Raw genomic sequence first — 14,649 nt, forward strand, 5'->3', positions numbered from 1 at the left:
AAACTAGAATATAAAACAAAAAAGAAATGCGCAAAGGCCGATCCATAATGCATGGGCGGAGTATCACGCCTGATTCCACTTTCCAAACTTGACGTAGTCGTCGTAAAGAGACTTGAACACTGCTCGACTGGATGCGTCCAGTCCGGAATTGAGTGATCGCAGAGTTTCCTTCGACATCACGTCTAGTACCGCGTACAAACCTGGCATGAGCGCAGCCTTGACGTCGGGCAAAAGTGCGCCGCGCAGGGAGCACTGTGCGTACTCCATGACAACGTATTTGAGGTATTGACCAGCGATGCTCTTCGCCTTCTTAGTTTCATCGATGAGGGCCTCACGTGAAGCACCAGGCTGGGGACGAAGAACAGCAGAAAGCGTCGGGTCACAGAGCGTAGTAAGCAGACGAGTATAATGCGTAGCATGGGAAACACCTAGGGGAGCGAGCCAGAAGGGCTGCGAGAAACTAGCCTGGACGCGAGCGGACCGAGAGCGCTTACGGCTCCGCGCGAAGAGGCAACCTAGAAGCCGGAACATCGCAGTGTTGACCATGTGGTAGCGACCGCCAATCTTAATACGCTGTAGACCGAGAATCGTGCCTAGAAGACGGCAAAGACGAGTGAAGATGGTGGGCGCATATTTGGGGAAGATGCGCGGTCCGGCTTTGGAAGCCGAGGCCGCGATAGAGGCAAGAAGGAAGTCAATGTTAGATTGAGTAAGGCTGCGGGCGTGGACGCGGAGCAGCAAAGTGACGCACTCCGTCGCGAAGCAGAACTGATCAATGGCGACACTGTGCATGATGGTTTCGGCCAGAGCGGTGCAAAGGAGGGACAGCTCGCGTGCCACTGCGTTCTCCTTGTCTTCAGCGGGAGGGAGAGTGATGATAGCAAGATAAATTACTAGCAGTCGATATCCGGAATCCTGTCCGACGAGGCCCAGTCTGCGGATGTCACGAATAGCCTGGCCTATCATCTCTGCGGGCATAGCGCGGAATCTTTCAATGGTGGCACGAATGAATAGCTGTTGATCTTCGGCATAGAGTGACTGCAGAGTCAGGGTCTCGGCGCACTGAAGCACTGGGTCGGTGATGCTTTTCTCAGGGCCCTTGGTCGCCAGAAGACGACGGCGAATCAGTCGAGAAGGACCTGAATCGATCGACATCTCCATGTAATGCTCAATTTTGTTGAGGAACTTCTCCACCTCGATATTGTTCAATGCCATATCTTCGAAATCTTCGAGGGCATCAATCGTCTTGATTAGAGTGATGGTTTCCTCAAGCTTCTGTTTTCTGCATTGATCTTTGACGGATTTCATCTCTGCCAGTACCAGACCAAACACTCGCTGACGGCAAGAATCTAAATCATCGGCAGAGTAGGCCTTGTGCAGCTTTGAGCGGTGAACCCAGAGCTCAGACAGAGATAGGCGCAGGAGGAAGCAAGCCATCGAGTTGCGATCGATTTGACGTAGTTTAGAAGCCTGCTTGGAGACCCTCGCGAAAAGCTTCTTGAACGACTCAACCCGGTCATCCTCAGACAGCACGAGAAGCTTTGCGATAATCGCACGGTAGAGAGATCGGAAGGATTTCATGATTTGGAGATCCAGATCGGTGCCAGCCAGAGTAATGGCTCGTGCAGCAGTCCAAATTGGCTCCCAGTCACCCGTGACCGCAGCGTCGCATTTAGGCAATGCAGCCAATTTGGCCATCATAGTAAGCAGCCCAACCGTCACTTCGGGTGAGCTGTCTTGCTGAAGAATAACATGATGCAATCTGTCAAGAAGAACAGTTCGAAGACCGCGAGTAATCGACGAAGCGGGGATTCGTTGCAAGCTCTCCACGTAGAGACGGCGGTGGGGAGACTCGTTTTCGATGCTCTTGTTGAGAAGGAGAGCCAGATCGGGTACGATGACCTGAACGCTGAGCAGATACTCGTGGCAAACCATACTGGCCCATGCTTGTAGGAATCTAGCATCATCCGAGACAGCCTCCAGGGGAAGAGAAGATGAACGGTACTGAGCTGCAGCAAGGGATAGAAGATGCTCAAACATACGAGAACGCGTGTCGGACTCAACTTGCTTCCAGATATCTGGAGCTCGAAGGTTCGCCAAGATGTAGGCCAAAGCCAGGTTCGCCGGTGAGTTCAACGTCTCGACTCGCCCATCCCATGGCTTTTCCATAGATTTCTCGGCATCATCCGGCGAAACAGACACAATGAAATCGGTAATCTTTTCCGACGCAGTGGTAAAAGTTTGCAGTTGCTCTTTGCTAGGCTTCGCCTTGATAACCACCAGAATGAAACGATAGGCCTCCCAAGACTCCAATGCAGCAAGAGTGGTTTTCTTGAGGTGTCTATGGTTGCGCTGGATCGTCTTCAAAGCAACATTGCCCAGAGAGCCGAATGCTTCGACGAGGGTATTTTCAGTCAATTGCAATTGCAAACTGTTCTGAAGAGCATTCCGCAAGAATCGCCATAAGCGCCAACGCCAGTGAAGGGCTTGCTTGGATGATAAAGTGGTAGTTAATGTCTCCAAGAAAGAGGATAGTATCGTGGCCGAATCTGTGAAGACCAGGGATTCCCCTCGGAAGCTAGCTTCTGTGATGACAAACTTGGCATACGATTCAGGAGATTCGGAGACCTTGTCATCAGAAGCACGTATTTCCTTTGCGGCATTTTGCATCTGTGTTGCAACACTTGAACGCGTGAGCGAAGTTTTCATCAAATCACTGAAGACGTTGCACAGATCATCGTCCTCCCACACTGAAAAGAATGGGAGGTTGCTGTCTTGACGACGGGCTTCTTCGAGGATAACCAGCTGCCCATGCCAGACTTCCATGAAAGCTGGAAGATCTCTGGCACTTGCAAAACCGCGAAGGAGCGGGATGATAACTTCATTCTTCACGATGTCATAATCATTCTTTGCAGTATCACCTGTATGCCACTGAAGCATGACCTTTTCAAGTAATGCGTCCAGAAGCTTGCGAGAGTCGCGCAATCCGGAATTGGGAAGGAAAACATCAACGCCCAGACTAATGATCAATGCAGTCACATTCCACTGGACATGCTCCAACCCTTCGTGAAGGAGACCGGTGTACCCAGCATGTGTAAGAATAGTATGAAGTGATAGACCGACATTCCGGCAGAGCGCTACTCGAAGAAGCTCTTCTAGTACAGAAACAAAACGTGCTGAGTAAGCTTCAGGTTCATCTTCCTTTGCCGTCGAAAAAGCCAATTCCGCAACCGCAACAAATAATGTTTCAAGCCAAGGGGCTTCCGAAGTTTGTCGACGGAAATCATCTCTCGGCACCGCACGGACAGCATTGTCGAACAGTTCTGGCAGGAGCTCAATAGATTTCCAGGCAGGGTAGACAGATTGACTGCTACTAGAATTGTGGGCTACAGAAGGTTCACGGATGATCGATCGAAATGTATCGGTCACCGGCTTGACCGAAGTCCAGTCTGGGTCTTCTTTTGAGTAATCGATACCGGAGCCACCACGGGCAAAGAAAGCTGCGCGGGCAGGAAGCAGGACATGCACGGCGATAGTCCGTTCGATTGCATGGAGGAGATGAGCTCTCTCATCAGTATCAAGTTTGATGCTTCGCAAACAAAGCTGCACTCTGAGTGCATAGGCAAAGCAAGATTGTGCAAAGCAGTCGTTACTTGCTTTGTTCTCGGTGTCATCTTGGCGATAAGATCTGAAATCCCACAGTTCAAGCATGCAAGGTAGGACAAACACAAGATGCTGCAGATCAGTCGTCTTCCCCGCCTGCGCAAATTGCGCGATGGCCACGGCCGAAACCTGGAATGCTTTGCCCAACAATCCAGCAACGATCTCAGGGTCACCTCTCAGTGCCAATTTCAGATGAGAATGCGCATTTTCATCCATATCCAAAGTCTGGTGTGTTAACATGACAACCCCGTACAGGCAGTCAAGGACCCGAATATAGGCGAGGAAGCAAGATGCGGGGTTTTGTGGTTGTTCATCGATATCCATGGCATCTTGCCCATCATCACCACTTCTCTTCCGTTTAGTCCCATGCGATACTCGGTTTTCTACTGGTGGAGACCCGACCAACGTTTGACTGGAATCGGAGGCTGCACTGGGAATCGATACTCCATCTCCATCTCCCACGGTCAGGGATATGTCCGCCTCCAGGTCGGACACAGTATCACAAAGAACGGAAAGAAATTTTTGATCCTTCAGGATTGTCGCCAAATTTTTCGGTGAAATCCGATCGATAAGCTGGCGCAGCAAGAGGTAGGATTCAGGGTCGACGCGAAAGTTTTTCCCATTCCTTAACTTCTTCAACAACCATCGTAGCACCCACTCCTCCTTTGGTGCGGCTGTACCATGTGCCTTTGTATCTCTATGTGTCTCTGGGTGACTCTCACACAAGGCCAAATTGACACCAAGAATCTGTGCTGCTTCGTGTAGTTGAGTAGTCGGTGAGTCGCTACCTTTCTCGAGGCGGAGGAGTGCCTCTTGCGACGAGCTCCGGGGCTATAGAATTTTGCGTCAGAAACATACTCCTTGTGATAGAGACGGACAGTAAAATATGAACTTACCTCCGCAAGCAGAGGCATTCTCGGAACCAATCTGTTTATATCAGTGGGAGGGGTTTGGTTAACGCGGAGAAGGAAAAAAAAGTTGACGCCCAAAAAAAACCGCGGTCAAATGGCTCCGACCGCCTTTGCCCAACTGCGATTCAGTCAAACTCCCGACTCTCCCTGCACTCTTCACTTCTCCGCCCTATATCACCCTCTTCAAACTCGCCATTACCCTACCAGTGAGGTTTTCGTGTCCTGTAGCGTGCTTTCGTGGCCTCTCATTAATCCATTATATGCTAGATCCTTCATAATGGCTGATTCTAGCGAGTCCCGGGCGGTCGCGCGAGCTACCAAGCCCGTTAGCGAGGCTCTGCTTAACGAGAAGGTATGTGCAAACGGTCCTCCTAGAGGAGCTTTCCTCCAATTTTCGACTTCAAAATCAAGAACATTCAATTGCAAGCCCTGTCTGTGGTTGATGGGAAGCAATTCACATTTTGATGGTCGCGGGAGGAATCGGAGAGATATGGACTAACCGTTCAATGTCATAGTGGGACCGCGCCATCTCCTCCATGATCATCAAGTCTTCCCTCGGCCTGTCCTTCGGTGTCGTCTTCTCGGTCCTGCTGTTCAAGCGGAGAGCCTGGCCCGCGTGGGTTGGTCTTGGCTTCGGTGCTGGTCGTGCTTGGGAGGAGTCTGATGGTATGTTTACCTCTTGCACTTTCTATGTTGCTGGGTCGTAGGGAGGCTTTGGGGACTGCTTTTCAGAACTTCTACTTTGGGATATGAAGCTATTGATTGCTTCAACTTCATCATTGGATGTTTTGCCAGCTTACGCGGAGCTTCGGAAGTGGAATCCGGTAGCAAAGTCATTGAGCTTGTTCTACAAAGCCTTGCCTGTCCACAACATACTATTTTCACGCACCCCCTTGAGACGTTAACTAATACCTTCATAGCTTCCTTCCGCCGCGGCGATTCGCCTGTCAGAGATGCTCTCCGCCGATAGAGAGTATAATGGCTTCCCAATGTGTACGATACTCTCCCAGTGGCTGTACAGAAGTCGGGGGAATAGCGCCTGGGTTTCTTAGAAGACAATCCTATAGAGTTCAAACATTGATTGAACTCGTGTCCTGTCAATTCTTTCTTAGCATTTTCTCCGTGTGTCCCAAGTGATTGCTCAACGACATACCTTATATGTCGGTGTAGTTACTCGTATTTCTAACTAAGTGTAGTAAGTAGTAGTTAGGAGTAAAGTAGTGTACATAAGAGTTAACGGGACAACCTCATCAGCCCATCACTCGTGATTAGTCAAGAATCAATTTCATTAGGTCAATTCCTATGTGATAACTCGATGCTAATCAATCAGTTCTTAGTATACTACTAGTCAATCCCATGAGTCAATTGATAGATAGACAATGAACTATTCCTGATTGACGCTAGTTACTCTCGTCTGATATCCAAAGTATACACGTGACCCAAAGTATTACTCGATCCCATCGAGTCACTTAATCTTCACCTCCGACCAGCTCGTCCACCAATCATACCCACTCAGGTTGGACAGTTTCGAGTGAAAGATAATGACTTCCGGGGTTCACCAATCAAACCCTCGGCTGGTCTGCTTGCGGAGTGTGAGACTCCACACTATTCCCCGTCCACACCCGCTTATCAGCGATCAACGCAGTTAGATGCTCACCAAACGCGAGAGTAATCGTTTGATGGATACTTTGGAATGAGCTTACAGGCATCGGGCAAATCTCATGCCTAGACATCTTGAACCTCCTGATAGGAGCAAAGTTTCGCATGGTCTTTCGCCACGCACAGTTCTCGCAAAGATCGTCCCCGCTGTGGATGCTGATTGATTCCTTATCGCACCACTTTTTACCATATGGGAGGTACTCAGCAGGGATGCGACCGCAGGATCCGGAAATACAGTTAGATGATGATGCGATGGCTGGCCTGGTCAGTCCCATGCGACTCATTATATCATTACCCGCATGGAACTATTCCAGACGTTCTTAAACTACTTTTTCTTTATTTCTTGCTCCCCCAGATTGCATCTTGGATATAGGTTCTTCTTCTTTCATTTCTTTTAATACTACATTCCTTCAACCTGTACTGGTCATATATTAGTGCTTCTTCATATTATCCTCAACCATGTCGAAGCTCAAGTGGATGCTAGACAAAGCGACGGTGGCCCATGATCCGGACCTCACCAATGCTGAATTGATGCTCACGAATGATGATTTGCGGCCAGGTGAGAATCATTATTGGAGCTGAACTGGTCGATCTTGTATCGCCGTTACACTCTTGCTTTCCTTTTTACTTGAAATCTACATGAACATGGTCATGAATCATGGTCATATCCCCTTCGAAACCGTATACCCATTGTCATCTTTGATGATACTGCTGGGCCTTTTTACTCTGTCGATCGAGACCATATACTATATCACCACTTGCCACTATACAACTACACACTGTGCACCGCTATTGCTCTCAATACATACTTCAATCAAAGACAAGTCAGACTGACCGGTGGAACACACTTTGCCTTTTACAGTCGAGCCAGAACGTCGTCAATGGGCATGGTGGAACTATATTGCTTTTTGGATTGCCGACTCCCTCAACATTGTACGTTTGGAAGATTCTCACCTGGGTAGACAGATCTTTATATGTACAATTGTATGAGTGCTAACTCATTCACCTATAGAACACTTGGATGATTTCGTCTTCGATGATTGTGGATGGCTTGTCCTGGTGGCAATCGTGGATTTGCGTCTGGATTGGATATCTCATCGCCGCCGCTTTTGTTTGCTTGACAGGTCGCATCGGTGCAGTCTATCACATTTCCTTCCCAGTTACAGCTCGAGCTTCATTTGGAATCTGGGGATCATTTTGGCCTGTCGTCAACCGCGTGGTCATGGCTATAATTTGGTATGGTGTACAGGGCTACATTGGAGGTATGCATTCCCAATATCATTTGCGGAACGTCCGCGAATACTGACCAAACAATCTCGCTTTTACTAGGCGAGTGTGTGACCCTTATGATCGAGTCTATTTGGCCTAGTTATAGAAATTTGCATAACGGTTTGTCCGCAAGCGCCGGTGTCGACACCAAGGGTTTCGTCAGTTTCTTCATCTTCTGGCTTCTCTCCTTGCCAGCCCTGTGGTTTCCAGTCCACAAAGTACGCCATTTGTTCACTGTCAAGGCTATTTATTCACCAATCGCGGCCATTGCCTTCTTCGCATGGGCCATTGCACGAGCTCATGGAATCGGTCCTATCGTCCACCAACCCAACACTGTCCACGGGAGCGCTCTAGGATGGGCAATCGTCAAGGCTATCATGACCTGCATCGGTAACTTTGCCGCCTTGATCATGAACGACTGTGACTTCACGCGATTTGCCCGAAGCCCGAAAGATGCACTATGGTCTCAACTGTTGACTATTCCTATTGGATTCGGAATTACCTCGTTCATCGGTATCATCGTGTCATCTTCCTCCTCGGTGATTTTCGACACTGATCCAGTCTGGAATCCCCTCGATCTCCTCGGAATGTTTCTCGACGGTGCAAGCTCTGGTCAACGATTTGGCATCTTCATTATCGCAACTGGTTTCGCGCTCGCTCAGCTGGGCACTAATATCTCGGCCAATTCCGTCTCCGCCGGTACAGACCTGACGGCTCTAATGCCTCGATACATCAATATTCGTCGTGGTAGTTACTTCTGTGCTGCCCTCGGTCTTGCCATCTGCCCTGTACGTTATCCATCAATCCCTCAAAGCTAAAAGGAGGGAGAAAAAAGAGTGAATACTAATATCGAACAGTGGAAACTTGTCGCATCTTCCAACCAGTTCACCACCTACCTCTCCGCATACTCTCTCTTTCTCTCCGCCATCGCAGGAGTCATCATCTGCGACTACTATATCATTCGCCGTGGTTACCTCGATATCAAGGGTCTATACAGCGCCAGCAAGTCCGACCCATACTTTTTCAGCTACGGATTCTCCTGGCGTGCATATGCCTCCTACCTCGCCGGAATCCTCATCAACATTGTCGGATTCGCAGGTGCTGTCGGCCGAGATGTGCCCATCGGTGCGCAATACATTTACAACATAAATTATTTCAGTGGGGTGATTGTCTCAGGTGGCATGTACTGGATCTTGACAAAACTGTTCCCTATCCCTGCTACCAGTGATGTGTGGAACGAGGTTGATATCGATACTGAAGAGTTCACCGGTAGAGTTTCCTATGGACAGGAAATTAATGGTGAATATGGCGATCGACAATCGATCACAGACTCTTTGCCTCCTGATGATCAGAAGGGACTGAATGCGGCATCGAAGAGAGTCTAGGCAGGCTCCAGGATTTATGGTGTCTTGCCTGAGCTTCTGTGATATTTTTTTTTTTCGTTCTGGGCGTGATTGTGTATAAATTTATTTTGCTGTTTAACCCTATTTAGGGTCAGTTGTGGATACCCGTACAGTTTCCAGTGAACTGGAGTATTTATGTACAGCATTAGCACTGAGACCTGCCGTTTGGATATGGTTATGACGAGACGATATTGAATTTAATCGGGATTTTAGGCTTATTAAGGCTTTCATTACCATGAAACCTCATTATCTACGTACTAGAGTTCCTATTTGAAAGACTTGACACTTCCATGATATGTGTGGGAAGCTTCCCTTCTATCTTGGTGTTCACTGAGTAGATCAGAACATATCACTGATCGCTTGATGCGTTCAGTGATAATCACGTATTGAATCTGACTATTAGTAAGTGTTCAGTGGTAGATAAGAGAGCTTACGGGCATAAATGTACTGGAAATTGACAAGACTTAAGTAAAAGGAAATTCCTTGAATTCCTTGTAAAAATTGATTGAGTGAATACCGTGATCCCAATGAAATATGATGCTAAGATCTATGACAACCAGCGATGTGCGAAAGGTATGACATCCATGCCACCAAGCGTGTCATCTATGAAACCACGCAATAAAAGTAAAGTTAAAAATGTGGTAGAAGAGAAAAGTATATGTCAAACGACAGGCAAGTAGGTGATGACCCGCACCCACTCGAGCCCACTCCCATTGAAACAGGGAAGATAAGGCAATATATAGAGAAAGAATGAGGAGCCGAGAAAAGTATAGTAAAGGTAGAAAAGTAACAAAAGCAACTCGGGCTATGCAAAGAACAGAGAAACAAAACAAGGCAAGTAAATTGTGGCCCTTTCCCCAAAGAAAGCCGACTTATGCGAATGGAAATAAGTGTGCCCCTTCATGCCCGAAAGATGCCAAATAAGTAGTTGATGAGTAGCGCTCCGGTGAACCAGCCACGATGATCTTTCCCAGTATGAGACTCCCGCAAATGCGATGGATAAGTGGCTGTTCCGCCGAAATCAGATTCCCCATGCCCCAGAAACAATTAAAATCAGATAAAAGTCATTGAACACCCTGAACAGATAACGAGATGAAAGCAAGATAAAGAGGAGAACAAAGAAGACGATTACACCCCTGATGACAAGAATCATCGGGGGAGCGTGACAGAATGGATTATACAGACACATTTCAAATAAAAAAAACGAGGAGGGGGTATCGCTGCGTCGGGTATGGCAATAGTAATGGCAATGGCAATGGTAACAGAGTAGAAAACTTCCCAATGATGAAACGAATGTCATCAGATGCAAAAGAATGCCATGGCATGATAGCCGAAAAGATGAGAAAAATCGAAAAGAAAAAGAAATCGTAATGGTCAAAGTGAAGTCCCTTAGATAGGGCTAACCTATGGTGATTGATTTGAATCACAGCCCACCAGAAGGTGCAAATGATGAAGTGGATGCCGTGGAGACTGTCGGTGTAAGGTTTGGAGAGCTATCTTTCTCATCGGGTGTAGGGGGGATCGCTGCGCTCCTGGGTCTGGTCTTTCTCGCGATCAGTGGATGAGGAGCGCTTGAAGACCGTTTGGCCAATCTGGCGCAGAATGCCCATGCGCTCAGCTCGAAGCTCTTCGATATCCAATCGCTGGGCAGGAATAGGATCTTCCTTGGCGATGCGACAGAACAAAGTCGAGAAGAGGTATTGATCACCACTGCCGTCATAGAGTGGCAGATAGCGGAAACCCTGGGAAAGACTGGTGAGCTTGGCAGTGAAAGTGGCCAATTGGATACTGTTGTTGTTCCCTGCACTGCGTCCGTCCATAGAGCTCCAAACGGTCCATCGAACAAAGACCAGGTCTGGATATTTAGTCTCCAAGGAGAGCTTGAATCGATCATTGAAGACAGGGCTATAGCCATTGCTCTGCTCGATCTTGGTGCGTCGGCGGTGTGGATATCCGATACCAGACATACCACTGCGAGCGGAAGCGTCCATGCCACCTTCACCAAAAGCCAGGCTTTGACCGCGGTCGTCAGCGCTGAAAATCTCGATCTCAACGTAGGGGTTGATGTTGTCATCGGGACCGATAGAGCGAGGACGTGGAAGCTGTTGGGCGGAGATAACATCGACAGAGAACTTAACAAGTCGTCGCTCCGTCTTACGCTTCTCGTTATCGTGGCCCCGCGCAGGAAGGCGAAGGCAGTCCGGCTTGAGGACATAGCCGGTGCGATCGGTTCCAGCCGCGAACATGGCTTGGTTCATTTGCATGCCGATGTCGTAGGTCTGCCAGTTAAGAGCCGCCATCTGAACACCGCGGCGCCAGAACTTGTTAGGGTCAAAGTTGGAAGAACGAAGGCGAAATCCGGAGGGATAAACTCGAGTGAGATACTTCGTGTTGTGGGACTCAAAAGCGGCCTTGTTGTCATGAGTTTGGCAGATACTCTCGAACGATCGCTCCGCAAAAGAATAGATGTGGTTATATTTTCGGCTCTCAGGAGAACTGAAGCTGTGCCATTTGTACCCGCGAGTGTAGACACCCAAGTCAGAAAGAGGCTTGGTGATCTTGCTCTTTTGGCGACGTCGCTTCTTCTTCTCATTGTGCGCGGAGATCAGTGCACCGTCGCTATCCTCGGTAGCACTGCTCATGCTTGTCGCTGTGAGCGAGCGTCGATCCTGAGTGATCAATGGCCCAATGCTGTCCTGCGGTCCCATGGTTGGCGGGCTGGAGAGTGAGGGGAGAGGAGTGGTGAGAGAAATTTCGGGAGGTGTTGGGCGAACAAACGGCGAACTGGCGCTACGTTTGCGACCATGAGTGCCAACAGAGCTAACCGTATCCTGACGAGGGTCACCGGTGGTCTCGTCGCAGGTTTTAACCTTGACCAAAATTCGTCCCTTGAGTTCCTCCGGAGATGGAAGAATGAAGAAGTTTGTCATCAGGGGCTCGAGAATGAGTTGCTCTTTGAAGGTATCCTTCATAATCTTGACCATTGCCAGCTGTTGCTCTGGGTTGCAATGTACTTCGAGAGAAAGAATGAGAGGGAAATCGCAGGAGATGAAGGCGTAGCGGTTGATGACAGTGATGCAATCGGCGAAAAGAACGCTAGTCGTCATAGTTCGTCCATGGGAAACGATTGGTCGCCCATCTGCACCATCCCAGCAGTCGATCTCCACACAGCGGCATCCCTGTTGCAGAGCGCTGATGTAGGCCTCAGTGCTTGAGGCACCGGCGACTTGACGGCCCAGAAGATAGGTATTGTGAGAACTAGAAATGAAATACTCATTCAATGGTCGATCAAAACGTGATTGAGGAGCTCGTGAGGCATAGATGCCATTACTGGGCGAAGCCAAGAAGGCCGAAAAAGTGTCGAGATTCATGCGGGCTGGCGGCGCAAGAGGATTGACGTCCGATGAAGCATCAGATGGGACGCGTTGCTTTGATCTCCGAACAAACTTCTCAAAGAGAGCAATCCACTGTGCTCGGTCTGCGCTGATATTCTCTTTTTGCGCATCGCGCAGGAAAGCCAAGAATTCATCTTGAGTCAGGCCTGCTTTGGGGTCTTCCGCGAAACTCTTGAAGATTTCCTTCACGTCCTTGCGCTCTTTCAGACGCGAAAGGAAATCTTTGAACTCGGAGTAATTCAACTTGCCATTACGAGCGGCGTCAGCCTTGGTGAATTGTGCTCGGAGCATGTTCTTCGAACAGTTGATATGTAAGCTGCGGCAGACACTCTCGATTGCGCCAAAGTCGAGACTTTCCTCCTCGCCTGGTCGAGGTCCCTGGGGGAAAAGTCGGGACATCTCGCGCTGCCAGTGGGCCTGCAAGACGCTTTCGCTCTGGCCAGACGCAGCGAGACCAGCCATGAGACCGATCCGATATCGGGAGATATGCTCAAGAGTAGTCACCCACATGTCGAGAATGCGATCATTGGGAGCAATCAAGTGCAGAGTCTTAACAGCTCTGCCCTTGAAGCGCTCAGAGTCTGCAATCACAATAGTGAACCAACGATCCTCAAGATCTTCGGATACCTGATGTTCTTCGCGATAGTTGCGCGCATCGGTACCTACTCGGATCTGTTTGATGTCGTCGATATAGAAGCGCTTCGCAGGGTTAGAAGGGTCCCAGAAGACCTTCCCAGAATCAAGATCCAAGAAGAAGCGAACTTGCTTGCGGCGCTTTTTTGTCACTTTAGTCAAAATGGTTCCTCTGTGAAGAGCAGAGTCCACTTTAGGCGCGACAGCGACAGCAGAGCCGCCAACCACTTCACGAGCTGACATCATTCGGCTCTCACTGCGTAGACTGGACGGCTCAGACCCGGCCCATGCGCCGAGGCCATCCAAAGCTTCGCTGGTTTCGTCCTCATTGCTGGACTCTAACGCATTGTCTCGAGTGGGTTGGTTGCTGGTCTTGCTATCACTGCGTCGGCGCATGATGACTGGCCCAGAGCTACGATCCCGCTTATCATTCTGAGTAGCGGATTGTCGTCTTCGAGTGAGCTTGTTGGCGGCGCCTCGCGATATACGGCGCATGAGACCTGGGGCCTTGGAGGGAGCAGCCGGGTCAATGGCACCAGAAGTTTCGGGGACAACCATCATAGACTCGCCAAGTTCAAGGGGAGCAGGAATTGGAAGAGTAGCTACTCGACCACGATGTCCCTCGCTCGCGGGTTGAAGAGGAGTACCGGCAGGAGTTAAGGCATTTGGCGTACCTGGGCCGGGGTAAGATGAAAGAGGAATGGTTGTAGGCGAGGATGTAAAGGAAGGCGCAGAAGGAGGTGTCGGGTTTGGCGGGAAAGGTTTGGAAGCATGGTATAAAGAGGTTGATCGAGGGAGAGATGTGGAAAGTTTTAAGCTTGGTTGAGATTCGGCATCCAGAGCCGGAGGTGAAGTTGCTGTAGCGTAGGCCATGGCGACTAATCTGATGTCAAACCGGACAGCTCAGCTGTCAATAGGTGTAAGGAAGTCTTTTCGTGAACCGTGCTAAATCCCGAGTCACCTGGACTCTTTAAATGGCGAAGCGATAACAACACAAGGGACCAGCCAGGCGTTCAAAGTTTGCAAGGATCCTCTTGGGTAAGGGATCCGAGCCAGAAGAATCAAAAGTGGTATGGCTCGACACAGTAAGAAAGATAATGGTTCAGCCACGTCCTTAGCAGATATGATGGGTTATTGAACTCTGCATCTTGGCCTAGTTGTGATGCAATGCGGAGAACCCTGTGTGAGAGCGCCTCACGAGACAAGGCCGATAAAGGAGGGAAAGATGAGGGATTTAGAGATGATGGAACAGAAGGTAAAGTCGAAGAAGAAGTAAGAAAAAAAAAGTCCCTGGTAGCAATTGCAACGGGCAGTGGCCCCGTGCGATATCAGCTATTCTTTCTCACGACAAGAAGAATCTCCGATAATAACCAGCGTATCGAAAAAGAACGTCACAGTAGGAATCCCAACGGGGAGGGATGATCTCCAACTTTCAAGGTTTCGGTCCGCAGGTATGACTTCTTCTTTAGGGGCCGGGCTGATACTATGAGCAACGTCCCAATGATACCAATGCTACCCCTCTTTCTGCTTGTCGATCTACCGGTCCGTGGGGAAAGCTGCTGCTGCACACTTAGGGGAGTTGCGATATGGGCCAATTGACCGCGCAACCGAAGTGAACGAACGAGGGTGCACGCAGGTGCCTTATGGTCGGTAGCGGACAAGTGGAGAGGCGGCGCGAATCAAGAATCGCTAGATGTGCAGCGCATGCAATACCAA

At 49.3% G+C, this 14,649-nt stretch overlaps 4 protein-coding genes across 4 annotated transcripts; 2 read left to right on the forward strand and 2 right to left on the reverse strand.

The window, feature by feature from the left end:
• Window positions 1-63: 63 nt before the first annotated feature.
• N7469_008337 (ribosome biogenesis protein URB2) lies at window positions 64-4,577 on the reverse strand (the record flags this gene model as incomplete). Its single annotated transcript, XM_056647255.1, has 2 exons — window positions 64-4,494; window positions 4,560-4,577. 2 exons carry the CDS (start codon window positions 4,575-4,577, stop codon window positions 64-66), a joined length of 4,449 nt encoding a protein of 1,482 aa, XP_056498806.1.
• A 274-nt stretch (window positions 4,578-4,851) lies between these two features.
• On the forward strand, window positions 4,852-5,544 carry N7469_008338 (MICOS complex subunit MIC10; the record flags this gene model as incomplete). The annotated part of the gene is made up of 3 exons (XM_056647256.1): window positions 4,852-4,926; window positions 5,090-5,240; window positions 5,495-5,544. The coding sequence occupies 3 exons, from the start codon at window positions 4,852-4,854 to the stop codon at window positions 5,542-5,544; spliced, it is 276 nt and encodes a 91-aa protein (XP_056498807.1).
• A 1,148-nt stretch (window positions 5,545-6,692) lies between these two features.
• On the forward strand, window positions 6,693-8,887 carry N7469_008339 (nucleobase cation symporter-1 family protein; the record flags this gene model as incomplete). Its single annotated transcript, XM_056647257.1, has 5 exons — window positions 6,693-6,792; window positions 7,096-7,166; window positions 7,246-7,495; window positions 7,563-8,290; window positions 8,360-8,887. The coding sequence occupies 5 exons, from the start codon at window positions 6,693-6,695 to the stop codon at window positions 8,885-8,887; spliced, it is 1,677 nt and encodes a 558-aa protein (XP_056498808.1).
• Window positions 8,888-10,407: 1,520 nt separating this feature from the next.
• Window positions 10,408-13,806, reverse strand: N7469_008340 (putative 1-phosphatidylinositol-4,5-bisphosphate phosphodiesterase Plc1; the record flags this gene model as incomplete). Its single annotated transcript, XM_056647258.1, has 1 exon — window positions 10,408-13,806. The coding sequence occupies one exon, from the start codon at window positions 13,804-13,806 to the stop codon at window positions 10,408-10,410; it is 3,399 nt and encodes a 1,132-aa protein (XP_056498809.1).
• Between the last annotated feature and the right edge of the window lie 843 nt (window positions 13,807-14,649).

This window comes from Penicillium citrinum, assembly GCF_028827155.1.
Source record: "Penicillium citrinum strain IBT 23319 chromosome Unknown utg000007l:1.0-2040159.0:1.0-2041076.0, whole genome shotgun sequence".
Classification (NCBI taxonomy): Eukaryota; Fungi; Ascomycota; class Eurotiomycetes; order Eurotiales; family Aspergillaceae; genus Penicillium; species Penicillium citrinum.